This window comes from Equus przewalskii, chromosome 9, assembly GCF_037783145.1.
Source record: "Equus przewalskii isolate Varuska chromosome 9, EquPr2, whole genome shotgun sequence".
In the NCBI taxonomy this organism is placed as follows: domain Eukaryota; kingdom Metazoa; phylum Chordata; class Mammalia; order Perissodactyla; family Equidae; genus Equus; species Equus przewalskii.
The window spans coordinates 69435253-69447423 of record NC_091839.1 but is presented as its reverse complement, the minus strand read 5'-3'; the positions used below and the strand labels follow the sequence as shown (position 1 = coordinate 69447423).

The 12171-nt window shown below is 34.0% G+C and overlaps 1 protein-coding gene across 2 annotated transcripts in view; it reads right to left on the bottom strand.

The window, feature by feature from the left end:
• Positions 1 to 12171, bottom strand: part of HSF2 (heat shock transcription factor 2) — a 33080-nt gene that overhangs the window by 8763 nt on the left and 12146 nt on the right. For both annotated transcript variants that reach the window (XM_070556913.1, XM_070556912.1), the window contains exons 2-9: positions 10691 to 10799; positions 10404 to 10531; positions 9456 to 9580; positions 7417 to 7492; positions 4179 to 4240; positions 3168 to 3255; positions 1249 to 1397; positions 596 to 835 (exon numbers count right to left, since the gene is read on the bottom strand). In XM_070556913.1, coding sequence (XP_070413014.1) covers positions 596 to 835; positions 1249 to 1397; positions 3168 to 3255; positions 4179 to 4240; positions 7417 to 7492; positions 9456 to 9580; positions 10404 to 10531; positions 10691 to 10799 — 977 coding nt within the window. The remainder of the gene's footprint in view (positions 1 to 595; positions 836 to 1248; positions 1398 to 3167; positions 3256 to 4178; positions 4241 to 7416; positions 7493 to 9455; positions 9581 to 10403; positions 10532 to 10690; positions 10800 to 12171) is intronic.

The window sequence follows — 12171 nt, the reverse complement described above, 5'->3', positions numbered from 1 at the left end:
TTTCTTATGCTATAAAATAAGTTCCTTAACAGAGACTACGTTTTCCATAGTCCTGATAAAAACACAAATACACACAATGACACACACTTTACAGACATTCAAAACAAGTATTTCATTAAAGAAATTTAAGGAATTGCCCAGAAAATCACAAGACTGCTCTTGGGATGGTTAAATCCTTCTCAAAATACCATTTGAAGAGCTCAACCCTGACCATAACAGAGAAAGGTAGACTACGTGGGTTCATAATCTGAAAGGAAGACCACTCAAAGAGAAAGAGAGTATGTGAAGTAAACAAAGAAAGCAGGGACCGGCCAGGCGGTGCAGCGGTTAAGTTTGCACGTTCCGCTTAGGTGGCCCAGGGTTCGCCAGTTCAGATCCCGGGTGCTGACCTATGCACCGCTTATCAGGCCATGCTACGGCAGGCATCCCACATATAAAACAGAGGAAGATGAGCATGGATGTTAGCTCAGGGCCAGTCTTCCTCAGAGAAAAAGAGCAAGACTGGCAGCAGATGTTAGCTCAGGGCTAATCTTCCCCAAAAAACAAAAAAAAAAGAAAGCAAACAAATTTAGACAACATTCAGATAAGCACTCACTTTCCCAAAAGATTGATGTTATCATTTAAAATGGAATCCATCATAGTCACGGGATCTTCTGTGGTCAGACTAGACGAGCCATTTAGTTGGACAGCACTAGACATGAGAGGGCTGGTGCCAGCACTGCCTGAACTTAGGGATTCTCTGGCTGGTTCATTCTGATCTCCACTCTGAATGACAGGTGCATACTCATCTTCATTGTCATCTTCAACAATGACAATATCAGGGTACTGGCTACAGCTAGATCAGCAATATGAAATACAACCAATTACATTTTTCAGACCAATTCAATAAATTCATTCTATCCATTCATTCTCCACGGGAACTCTCTCCCCAAATTACCTATCAAAAGGCTTAAATTTCTTGAGTGAGTAGCTTAATCATAAATACTGATACTTCATACAAGACCAAAAAGAATCAATTAACTCCAAAATTTAAAAATCAGGATTAACTTTCACTACTTTTTTTGTTGGGAGTCTTTCTGCTGGGGGAAGGGAGGTATTTGGTTGAATAATTTTGATTATTTTTTCAGTTTAATAATCCAAAAGCAAGTTAGACACTAGTTTATGAAAGAAGAAAGTGCTTTTGAATTTGGCTCTTAAATAAGAAAAGTAATTAATATTTTCATAAATTTTATTTTACGATCTCCTTACTTGGAGGGATCCGCTATAATGTCCTCATTAGTTTCTGGAATAACTGGGATAGTCTCTTCATCTGCATTATCATCAGTAACGTCATAAATAATGATGTCATCTGAAATTCGCTCCCTTGGCTTTAAACCTTCAGTCCTACTGTGTGGAACCTAAAAAATCAGGGAGAAAATACATCAAAAAATTGAAATTATATTGACTACCAAACAACATACCATTTAAAAAAATGCCATCTACTAGTTACTAAATGTTGGGAATACAATAGTAAGCAAAACAGATATGTTCTCTGCGCTTTGAGGACTTATACAGTAATTGGTATTAGTAGTACCAATTCACAGAGATATGAATTTTATTATCTGCATTCTACTTAACTGTTTCTTTTACTGTAAGGGATCTTGAAGACAACATGCCTCAGAATGTTCCTATGGAAAGATCTTTAGATTTTAAACTATTTCTTATATCCAAAAGGTAAAAACAACTTAGAACTTCACCAGAAATTTCAAGCATAACAAGATGGCCAATGTGGGGATGGGGGTTATTTCATCTCAAGCTACTCTGTTTGACATGTTTTATTCTTACTCATTAAATGGTTTTATAAATAGAAAAAAAAAACTCAACTATTCCACAGTTAAATGTCAGCCTGGTTTTTCGGCAATGGGTTTTTTTTTTATTCAGCTACAGATATATTCAGACCATAGATACATTAATAAAAAAGCATTCAATTCTCTACAGCAAACTACAGTCATTATTATAATGCAACAATCTATAAATATCAACACTAGATAATACAGAGGCAAAAGATGTACAGTACTTAAAAATATATAAATGCAGTTAAATTAAAAAATCTTCATCCATTTACATTGAGTCTTTAATCCTAAAAATAAAACAGGCATGCCTGATTATTCAGAAAGTGATAGGAAGAGGAACCAGATGTTAGGTTAACTCTGATTTTCCTGAGAACAAAAATCTCAATACTTTAATAATAAATGTAAAGCAGTACAGTCATGCCCCACATAATAAGGTTTTGGTAAATGATGGATCACATATACAATGGTGATCCCATAAGATTAGTATTATATAGCCTAGGTGCATAGTAGGCTATACCATCTAGGTTTGTGTAAGTACACTCTATGATGTTCGCACAAAGACGAAACAGCCTAACGAAACATTTCTCAGAACGTATCCTCATCATTAAGTAAATGCATGACTAGATATAGAATTTAAGATTTGAAAGTAATAATGATAATCAGATAGTAAAATAATACTGGACTAATTTGCCATTGGGTCTAAGTTTGACAAATTATCCAGAGCCTGTGACAAAAATGAAGGTAAACAAAAATATGTTTTGAAATTGCTACAGTGAAAAACAGTCTACTCTGTGCACATTTACAATAAAAGTTGGAAACCTTAAAATAACCAATGGATGAATGCATAATGACATTATTGTAATGCTCAATTAATGTCATACAGTAGCTGATTAAGATGAACTAAATGTCTGTTTAACAAATCTCTAAAACAAGACCAAGTGAAAAAAGCCACAATGCAAAATGAAATGTACAAAATGATATCACTTATATGAAGTTTAGACATATGCAAAATAATAACAAATACTCTTCATGGATTCACACACATAAAACGGCCATGGGAATGATAAATGCTAATTAAAGATAATGATTATCTCTAGGTAAGAGAGGAGACGGGGGGGCGGAGGGGGAGAAAAATGAACTTGGGAACTAAGAGAACTATATTTGTAATGGTTTATTTCTTAACATAATCTAAAACAAATAATAAAAAATGTCATGATTTAATAAAGCTGGAGAATGAGCACACAGATTATTATTCACTAAACTTTGAATGCATGAAATATTGCTGTAATAAAATTTAGTTTGAGACAACAAAATAGAATTTAACTAAAAAATTACTTTATGATGGTGATTATCAGCTGGTTCTTTGACTATGTGCTGAAATAGATTCTTCTTTTGGGCTCCATTAGAGTTTAGAAGTAGAGGCCTGAAAATCAGAAGATATTCACGAAGTTCAGCAAAGCAAACAGAGGACTTTAAACTGCTTCTAATAATTTACCCGCAACACTCACACACACACTTAAATAACGAATACAAAATTTCAGTAATGATAGATAAGGAACTCAAAAATAATTATATCTGAGGAATAGAAACTAGGGGATGAACATGTCTAGGACTTTTATTTCTCCATTCTTCTGTACTATTTTTGTATAATACACATAAACTACTCTCTCCAGATATACTTCATTGCTGACTGAACTATATTAACTCGTTATAAACTGTACTTACATAGTAAAAAATAAATAGGTAATATCATAAGAACTAGTTAGTGGAAGTAGAGTTAAGGCCACAGCATAAGCTACGAGCACAACCAAGCTTTGCTAAAATCTTAGCCTTACAAGATAATCTTTTTCTGCTGACAACTATTCTTTGTCCACCGCACTTATGTTTTAGTTGTGAAAATGGTAGTTACTGACATTTATAGGTATCACAACCCAAGGCTAAAACACAGGCTTTTAAAGACCCTTATGAGTAGTTTAAACATAAGATCGATCAAGTAAAAAAATTTTAATGTTTTTTTTCAATGTAAGGCCTCTTTTTAGGAGTTTCCCTCACTCAGGTCTTCTAATGCTGTATTAAATTGCTAATGTGAATGAAAATGAATTCTTTATTAACCGTGTGTGTATCTGTAAAGTGACCATTTAGGCTATTCTTATGCCTCAAAAACATCAGCAGGATGACAACAGTAGGAAATAACACCACTCTTGAAATGTTGAGAGTATAATTTAACAAGGATTGTTCATCTGAGACAACAGGCATACAGTCAGCAAATGTAGGCCATTCATGGTTAAATACTAAAATGTTTGGTTGCCTATGTATAAGTCAAAATGTTTTATTATAAATACTTACCTTTTACGTTTTAAACTCACAAGTTGGTTATTCTGAACCAATGTAACAATAAACTGAACAATCTAAAAGGAAAATATAAATAATAAATTTTCCATCACGGACTCCTAATTCTTTTGTCCACATTAAAAGTCTTATAAAATTAATTCAGATACGGTATGTTCACTATTCTAAGTTACATAATTTCTCACATATTAACATATTTGAAATTTGAATGCATCTTACAATTGATATCTAAAGAAACATACCAGCTTCCAGGCAGAAGAATAACCTGTGATAAAGTTGCTGCTATCTAGGATACAGAGATGCCTAAGATACCTCTCTCCATCCATCCATCCATCCACCCATCTATCCATCTATCCACCCACTCATCCATCTATTTATCTATCCAATATTCAGTTGAGTTATTTGTTTTGGTGATAAGTACCAACCACACCTGGATACAGATCCCAGCTTTTTACTTAAAATTCCTTCAAGAATATTTTGATGCCTAATTATACCTAAAAGGGTATACCTAATTATACAGCAACAGAAATAAACTCAAAAATACAGTTAATTAGGGCCAGCCCAGTAGACTAGTGGTTAAGCTTGGAGCACTCTGCTTTGGCGGCCCAGGTGGGTTCCTGGGCATGGACCTAAACCACTCGTCTGTCAGTGGCTAAACTGTGACAGCAGCTCATATAAAAAGAAAAAAAAGAGGAAGACTGGCAACAGATGCTAGCTCTGGGCGAATCTTCCTCAGCCAAAAAAAAAAACAATTAAAAAAAAATACAGTTAACCAGAGGCTATCCAAAAGTAAATTCACAATTTTAAAGTTGGAATACATATGCTTTTTGCAAATAAACAATTAAAAGATTTTGTTTCAGATGGTTTTCCTCTTAAACATCTGAGAAACACATATTGACAATCACAAGAAGGTGGTTTAATCTTCAAAGTCTGATTAAATTTAGAAGAAAAACTATTAAACAGATCAAGACAGGCAAACAATCCTTCATATTTTATGACAATGTTTCTTAAAGGTGCAGTCCATGGACCAGCAGCACTGGCCCAGGAACTTGTTAGACATGCAAATTCTCAGCCCCACTCCAGAATTGCTGACTCTGAAATTTGGAGGCTCGGGTCCAGCACCGAGAGTGTTTAACAAGCTCGCCAGGTGATACTGATGTGAATGTAGTAACCACAGACTCAGGGTATGCCTTGAAAGTTACCATCAACTTTCTAAAGGAGCTAGAAAAGTGAGAATCACATGGTGAACTATGAAAAGAAACAGATCACTGAGAGGCTATGAAAAGACGCCCAAAGTGACTGGAGGACTATTTAGACTCTTTGAAAAAGAGTTCCCTGTAAGCTTTGTGAAAGGTAATTACACAATTAAAATAGAGAAGTGTCAATTAAAAATACATACTGTGTAGCTTTAATATTGTGTGTTCTCTCCCAAAAGAGGATACTAAATGGTTTGTATTACAGTCAACATGAACTTTTTCATGGAGAAAAATACAGACATTTGAACGGAAGAACCAGACATTAGAGTCTATGAAAGGAGGTTAGCTACTAAATTGCTTATTCAAAAGAAAATGCTGACAACTGATGAAAAGACAACATTTAAGCTTAAAGATAGCTATAAAATAATTCAACTTCAGTTATTTTTGTTAATTTACAAAAAAGTTTTATGGGAAAATTCTGAAAACATTAGTGGTACAATTTATAAGAACATGAATCACTGGCTAAATTTCTCCTGAAATTTGTCCTACATCTCAGTTCTCTTTTGACATTTCTGTATCATGTTGCACAGAGTTGGTTTCCTGAAGGAGACGATAAGGTATGTAACACTTATAGCATCTAACTTACGTACTTGAACAAGTCCTATAACAGGCACCTCACATATATTATTCCAATTAAACCAAGACCAAAGAGTAAATGGCAGAGTCAGGAACCAATTACACGAATAGAGAAAAATTATTGGCTGTCATCATGCACTATGTAAACTCTCTAACTCCACCAAAATACAGATCCAAACTCAAATGTGAGCAACAGAATGTTAGCTTTCATGAAAAAGTGAAATGTTTTATAAGCATTTTACCAACTATACTTGTTTTTGGGGGGAAAAACCCAACAACAAATTATGGAATATTGTAAGTTAATATTTAACTAAAACAACGTTTTCTAGAAAAGATTAACTGATTTTTAAAGTAAAGTACAGGTTAAGGTACATATGTCATTTTAAGTCAGTTATTCTTAACACGGCTGCACAGTGGAATCAGCTACGGAAGTTTTGAAAATACAGGTACTTGGACTAAACACTTGGAATTGAATTCTACATTCAACCTGTACTTGCATACTGATTTTTTAAAAAGAGTAGATCTATTTTGACAATAGGCCAAAGGCTGCAACTACCATTCATCTTTGTTCTAAGCCTACTCCACTAGACCCAGATCCTGTCAATCATAACCCTATTTTTAGCTAAAGGCCTCTAAGCACGAACAAGCTGAAGCTCTCCCACCCTCCCTCCCCTCAAAAAACCTGCTGCTTAAACTTAGAGTCCAGTTTACTCACAGGCAAAAAATAGCTTCCTTAATTACTTTTATGTTTCACCTCTTATTAACATATGAAAACTGATATGAAAACATTAAATCATAAGAACACAATGCAACAGAGAGATTTTCGGTTGCCCCAGTAATTTTCAGTTCAGATACTAAAATCTAGGATTTATATTATAATACCAAATTAACTGCTCTTCTGCACAGACTAATAATGGCATACATTGATAACTTATTTTTTTGAACTCATAATTTTGTCAATTGATTTGAAAGTTTTAGTCATTTATCTTCCAAGACTGTATCTATGCCTTTTAGAGTAAAAAATAGTAAAAACTACAAAACCTCACGTAGTAAGGCTGTCTTTTATAGTAAAAAATGTTAAGAAATTGGTAGTGTATTAATTATACTCCTAAGGCTAAAGAATCTTTAAAGTTGTTATATTAGGCAAAAGGTCATTTACTAAAAGCTAATGAGATGTTAGCTGGAAGTATAGAATGACTAGTTATTTGCTAATGAGAAATGTTTTTTTATTACAAAGGACATATAACATTTGGCTTAATTTGTTTGATTTCATAGTTTTACCTCTGTGTACCCAATATATAAGAAACTAAGATCAATCACTGATTATTCCATAGAAACTTTTTGGGTCACAAATGGTACTTATCAAACAAATGCAGATTACAGTCATGGGGAAAAAAGCTTACCTTTCGAATAACTTGTTGCTGTTGTGCATGTTTCGCTCGTAACTCTGACACCTCCTTCCAAAGGGATTCATTCTCACTATGTTATCATTTATCAAAAAAACAAAAAAAATCAATCAGAAAGCTAGGCCTCATTGTCTTCAATTAAGAATGCAAGAAAACTTAACTAGTCTTTACTATGTATTTTTATGAGACTAGGAAAACTTTGGTTCAATTACATAGAATGGCAGCCATCTTGACATAACTCCAGAATCATTCCTTCATAATTGTACTATCTCCTACTTAGGGCAATATATACGCAAAAACTTAGGATTCACGCCTGTTTCTATATAGTAGTAGGCAATTTACTCCTCTGACAATCTGGTTCATTACTAAGCTAACCTTTCCACTGTGGCTACCAAGAGAACTCAGGACTGAGCTTAGGAAACAATTCTTACAGGGAAGTGACTTTACTCAGCACTTGCTATGCTCCAAGCACTATGCTAAGTATTTCATATGTATTATTTATTAAACTTCTCTAAAATTTGTCAAGAAAGGAATTAATATCTCTAGTTTATGGATGAGGACACTGACACTCAGGGAATTGAGAAGACTTGCCCAAGATGACACAGATAGTATATAGGTGCTAACGCTGAACTAATAATGTCTGTCAGACTCTAAAACCTATCTTAAGATCAGTATAAACACAAGCATACGAAAACACTAAAAAAGTTTGTTTTTTTAAACACATGTCCAAATATGACAAACTGCCAACTTGCCCAGTAGTAGTAGTTTCTTTTTCTTCATTCACCATTTTTTATTGAAATTGCACAGTTATGAAATGTTAACAGCAATGATAATGCTGAGAAGGCATGAAAGATAATCCACCTATTAAATGCTTTAATTTTTGCTCTTTTGTTAATTTCCACAAAAGCCATCTTCCTCAACGCAAACTACTACAAAAGAGACTAGACTTACATAGAGAGGGTATTGAAAATGAGACTTTAAAACTTACTGAATAACTCCTATACTTTTTCTGACTCAGAAATTTAATGATATTGTCACCTGCCTACTAAAGATAAGCAGGAGAATGGTTACCTCTAAGACTTATAGAATGCATCTCAGATCCAATTACTTAAGGGATAAATCTGAGATGAAAGGAATTGGGTCAAAGGGCACCTCAGTAGACACAAGATACATACAGTAAACTAGCATAAGTGGTTAAATAAAATATGCGGAATGGGAGAGCTTAAAATTAAGGCTTAATCAAAAAGGGAATCAAAGTCCAAGGTTACTCTTTTAATGAAGATACTTGAGTTAAGATAGATAAACTAATGTCCCACATTTGAAATGGGAGAGAGAATACATAAAATAACTCCTCTCAAAACCGTGGCACCTATTAGGATAAGAGAAAATCCCAGCAACTTACTCAGAAGAGAAGTATATACATCTACTCTACACACTGTTACTGTGGCAAGTTAGAATAGTGCCAAGAATTGTAGTTAAGCAAAATAAAGCATCTTTCTGTACATAAAAGATTTGAATAACACTTGCTAAAGTCTATGTAAAATAAGTATCAACTAGGACAAGTCTCTTGTGTTCTTTCTTCCTTAATTTTTGTGCCCTACTTTTTCCTAAGAGATAGGTCACATAGAAAAGTCTTAAGAAACTGCCATAAAAAAAAAGAATGGGCACTATGTGTAGTATTTTTTATGGCTTTTGTGCCCTCATATGTGTGTGAACATCATATGAAAGCTAACCTGAGGAGAATCGTATTTCCCACACCAACTAAACATCTACTGTTTCATGAGTAAGACTTGTGCATCAAATTGTTTTGATTGCCCAGGTTTATATATTCTTTCAACGACCATCGAGAAAATATAATATTGAGCAAAGTCTATGGCTACAAATCAAAAATAAACGAACCCAATACTTACTGAAAAATGATCTCTGATCTTGGCTTCAACAATGTCATCTAAGTACTCAAAGCACCAACTCCCAAGCCCCAATACACACATACACCAACCTCCATATTAGGATTATATTTGGAAATAATACTTTACCTTTTTAATTCAGAAAGCCTGGACTCAATAGTTTCTTGTTTTATTTGAACCTTCTGAGCACTACTTATAATTTTTGTTAAATCTTCCTGGCGAATTTTATTTTCTTCTGGTTTTGAAGATGAAACCTTTGAAAAAGCAAATTTAGGAAATCAAAGAAATACTAAACACCATAATTATCACTCAAAGCCTTCCTATTATAAGTAGTCTTTGTAGCCCATTCAGGAAATGAGATCTAGTTCTGAAAAGCCCAGGATAGGATTCTAGGAAGAGAATAAACTGTATAGCTCAGAAAGAGAGAATAAGAACTGGTCTATTTTTTGTTTTTTTAATGTGGAGAAGTTTCCAAAAGCAGGAACATCTTGAAGGCTTTTTCTTTTCATTTCCTTCTGCCAAACTTCCTATAATTTCCCCAAGCCTCTTTATTATCACATTCCATGTTTAATCAAATTTATGCAGTAACAGCTGCACACTGGACGATTTTCTTTCATGGTCCATTACCCCTTTTGTGCTTCATTTTTATGGACTTAGTAAAAGTATCTTATTTCAGCAAGACACTGTTCATTCAAAAATCTAATATTAAATGTCTACAATATGCAAGGGATTTATTCTAGGCATTAGATATTCAGCAGTGAACTAGAGAAAAAGTCCTGACATTTTAGCACGAGCTTACATTTTTTAAGCTAAATTAGGAATGAGCCATCCCAATATGGATGACTCCTCACCTTCAGTCAGAATGTAAACATTTTCCTTCCCTCTAGAAAGTGTTTGAAGACTGAGCCTTCAGAACAGCTGAGCACATGGAAAAGAATAATAAAATAGAGAGAGACAACTAAAGCTTTCTTAGTCTAAGTCATCCCAATAAGGAACAACCTGTGTGCTGAAACATAAGTCTTGGTCAAGCATGCTATATGGTAATGTCCTAATTAAATCATGTTAACACTAGCTCACCTTCCTTTTAATGTTCTCCAACAAGTCATCCTGGCCTTGTTTGAAGTAAGGATGCTGAAATTCAACAGGACCATCTCGTTCCTGCTTTACAATTCCAGAGTCAATATGTACTACTTTACGGAAACCATCTGAAAAAGATTCAAAATTCAAATGACCAAAATAGACAAAAATCAAAAATCAATGGTGCTTCTATGGAATATATTTTCCTTTAATAACCTATTAAGAAAAAATAGTTTTAATCAGTGGCTGATGACAGCTACTCCAAATAAACTGCTGTCCATACTCACACATATTCAGTTGCCTCACAAAGCTTGCCATGTTATTGTGCTTGAAATATTTGGGAAGAATTTCTTTTGCAAACCTTTGTTCGTCCAAAACCAGAAAACTCTGGCCATTCTGAAAGAAAGAGAAAAAATCAATTACTTAAGGTCCTACGAGATAGTAGGTGATACATATGAACCCCAAAACCGGGCAGTCCTTCCATGATACCTTCAGACTAACATTTTATTCCTATTAATGGCAACAAGAAACAATCTGCAATTAAGCACCAAATTGCAATTAAACTCTTTGATGTCAACCTCAAAAGTTCAGAAGTGTATCTCAAACCAGAAGGTGCATCATATTCTATGGTGAAACAGTCTAAGAATTACATTAAATCAAAAACAATAAAAGAAACACAGTATGTAGCCAGCACGATTATTTAACATTGTTTTAAAGCCAATGCAATTAGACAAAAATAAGATAAAATCTGAGAGGAAGAGTATTTTATCATTATTTGCAATAGACATAATTATATCTGTACAATCAATTGAAAACTATAATTCACTAAGATATCTGGTTACTAATTAATATTTAAAGTCTTTAGTATTCTTCCATAAAAAAATAAATAAGTTGAAACTTACTACAAAAATACAGTAGAGATCTTCCTTGACTTACAATTGGGTTATATTCTGATAAACCCATCACAAGCTGAAAATACTCTAAGTCGAAAATGCATTTAATATGCCTAACCTACCAAACATCATAGCTTAGCCTAGCCTATCTTAAATGTGCTCAACACACAAACATTAGCCTAGAGTTGGGCAAAATATCTAACACAAAGCCCATTTTATAATAAAGTGTTGAATACCTTATATAATTTATTGAATATTGTACTGAAAGTAAAAAACAGAAAGGATCCATGGGTACAGAATGGTTGTAAGTGTGTTGGTCATGATCGCATGGGTAACTGGGAGCTTCACCTCGCTGTTGCGAACCAGCATCACAAGAGAGTAGCGTACTGCGTATTGCTATTCCAGGAGAAGATCAAAATTCAAAATTCAAAGTACAGTTTCTATTGAATGGGTATCACTTTCCACACTATTATGCAGTAAAATATTCCTAAGTCAAATCATCGTAAGTCGGACACCATCTACAATCAAAACAGCATGATACTGACATAAAGACAGACAGATCAATGGAACGGAGAGCCTAGAAATAAACCCTCACATATGTGATCCAAGGATTTTTGACAAGGGTTGCTGAAACCATTCAATGGGGCAAGGACAGTCTTTTCAACAAATGATGCTGGGAAAGCTGGATACTCACATGCAAAAGAATAAAGTTGAACCCTTAACTTACACCATATACAAAAATTAACTCAAAATGGAACAAAGACCTAAGAATAAGAGCCAAAACTATAAAAATCTAAGAAGAAAATATGAGGAGGAAAAGCATCACAACACTGGATTTGGCAACTATTTCTTGGATAACACCAAAAGCACAGGCA